At 41.6% G+C, this 2,032-nt stretch overlaps 1 protein-coding gene across 1 annotated transcript in view; it reads right to left on the reverse strand.

Moving 5' to 3' along the window:
• EMH_0052150 (Dynein heavy chain, related) overlaps positions 1 to 2,032 on the reverse strand; it is a gene marked incomplete at both ends in the record, with an annotated part of 8,197 nt that overhangs the window by 5,819 nt on the left and 346 nt on the right. Inside the window, 4 exons of the mRNA XM_013496844.1 lie at positions 1 to 492; positions 782 to 1,076; positions 1,306 to 1,515; positions 1,794 to 2,030. Of these exons, the coding sequence (XP_013352298.1) occupies positions 1 to 492; positions 782 to 1,076; positions 1,306 to 1,515; positions 1,794 to 2,030 (1,234 nt within the window). The remainder of the gene's footprint in view (positions 493 to 781; positions 1,077 to 1,305; positions 1,516 to 1,793; positions 2,031 to 2,032) is intronic.

The raw sequence follows: 2,032 nt of genomic DNA on the forward strand, positions 1-2,032 counted from the left end.
AAAACTTAGTGAGATTTGATACAATGTTGGAGATGAGTTCATCACTTATAAGCCCTTGGCTACTGATGAGAGCTGACATCTGGGCCTCAGACATAGAGAGGAATGTTGCAGCATTCATAGTAGTATCTGTTGGATCTGCAGTTTGACCCTGTTCCTCTAAGTCAACTACCATTGCATGCAGAGAGGTAAAGACGGAGCTAGCATTTGCAGAAACTTTCTGAGCAAAGGCATGCAGGATATCCCTATGCCACGCATCGTATCGTGTATTCAACTTCGCCTGTACTTGATGATGATCTATGATCGTGGGGCCAAACATAATACGAGCCTCGCTAGCATCAAAAGGACTTCTTGCTTGTTTAATTTCATTCAATAACTGCTGCCATGTCTCAATGTCATCTCCTAGCTTTCCAAGCACTTCACTGACATCTACATCCCATAACACTTGATAGTGCATCCAATTCGCCACGTAATCCTCCACCTTCTCCATCACCCCTGAAACAAAAAGAAAGGAAAAAGAAAATTAAATATAATATACAAAACAAATGCAACACAAAGTCAAAAAAAAGGAAATTGAATATAATATACACAACAAATGCAACAGAAAGTCTCATATACGGCATAGAAAAACGCAAGAAGAGAAAGTTCCCGTGTCGATAAAGAACACAAGGAAACGCATGTTATCTATCGAGTGTATTCTCTATCGAGTTTAAATATGCAAAAACCACTTCTCTTTAGTTATATTGTTTGATGCAGTGGAAACAGAGAAAGCATCTAAACCCACTATCGATGGCTGCATGAGCCCTATTCAACACATCTGCAGGGATACGAGAGGCAATGGCTCTGTAGGTGCCCCGGGTCTGCGGCTTTATTGGATCTTCATGTTCTATATTCTCCTCATCAGAATCCTCGTAGTCACAAGCTGTTGGATCTCCACCAAATTTCAGAGCCCGAGAGCTGTTTCGTGAATTAAAACGAGGCAATAAACACACAGAAGCCACCACCCGGTGCAGGCTGCCCATCCACAGTTGACGCGCAGCCTCTACTGGTGGGTGTACTCGCAGCACTTGATTTCTCACCTACAAAAAAACAAAAGTTTCAGCTCGAAATATGTTTATTCTGTACTTTTGCATGCATTCATGCATGCATTGTGCATGCTTCTTGAGTCATCGGCAACTGCTGAAGCATGCTATATCTGTTTCTGCTCGTCTATAACGCAAACCATTGTGTGTGTGTGTGTTTTTTTTTTCTGTTTTTTTTTCAGTGTGTGGGGGTACAGCTGCAGCCCCACCTGTGGTGTACACTTACTTGAATTTCTAATACGAGTCCGTTTTGTATGAGAGCAGTTCCTTTGTTTGGCCAGTCTTCAAATTGTACAGTCCACTCTTCTACGAGTTTAATGAGGCGTTGAGTTAATATAGTTTCTACTCTGTTCTCCAATACTTTCGTCCAGTCGCGTATATTTGAATAATTCTGCAAATGTTGCTCTTCTATCATCTTCTGCACATTCTGAAGCACCTGTAAACCCAGCAAGCATATCGTACACAACACAAGAAATGAATCCGTTAGATATATTTCCCCTTCGTCTGCATGCTGTGTAGTTTGAGCACCTCAACACCCACACATGATACACCCAAAATGTGTAATTAGAAATGTTCTTGCAAACGATATGCATACAACTAAACACAATAGGAATTTTTCTTGCGAAACTTGAACTGTTTTAGCTTCTTCTCTCTACGTCATTTCTGTATTCTTAACCTATATAGAGTAAATGCTACTTCTGCTGCATCACGGACAGCGAGGATGTCTTGATAAGGAGCATCGATTGGTTTCTCCTGTATTGTGTCGATCTCTCTGATAGCCTTTTCATGCTGCTGCAACGCGAATTCCGCCTTAGATTCAAAAATATAAACAATTTCTGCAAGACGTTTGACGTATGTTTCCAGGCGATCGGAATCCCAGCATAGGTTCATACCCTCTGCCAGTTTCCCTTGAGAATCCCGTTGATACGAAGCAACAAGTAGAGCAACAGCTG

This window comes from Eimeria mitis, genomic scaffold (genome assembly GCF_000499745.2).
Source record: "Eimeria mitis Houghton genomic scaffold, Emh_scaff2328, whole genome shotgun sequence".
Taxonomy (NCBI): domain Eukaryota; phylum Apicomplexa; class Conoidasida; order Eucoccidiorida; family Eimeriidae; genus Eimeria; species Eimeria mitis.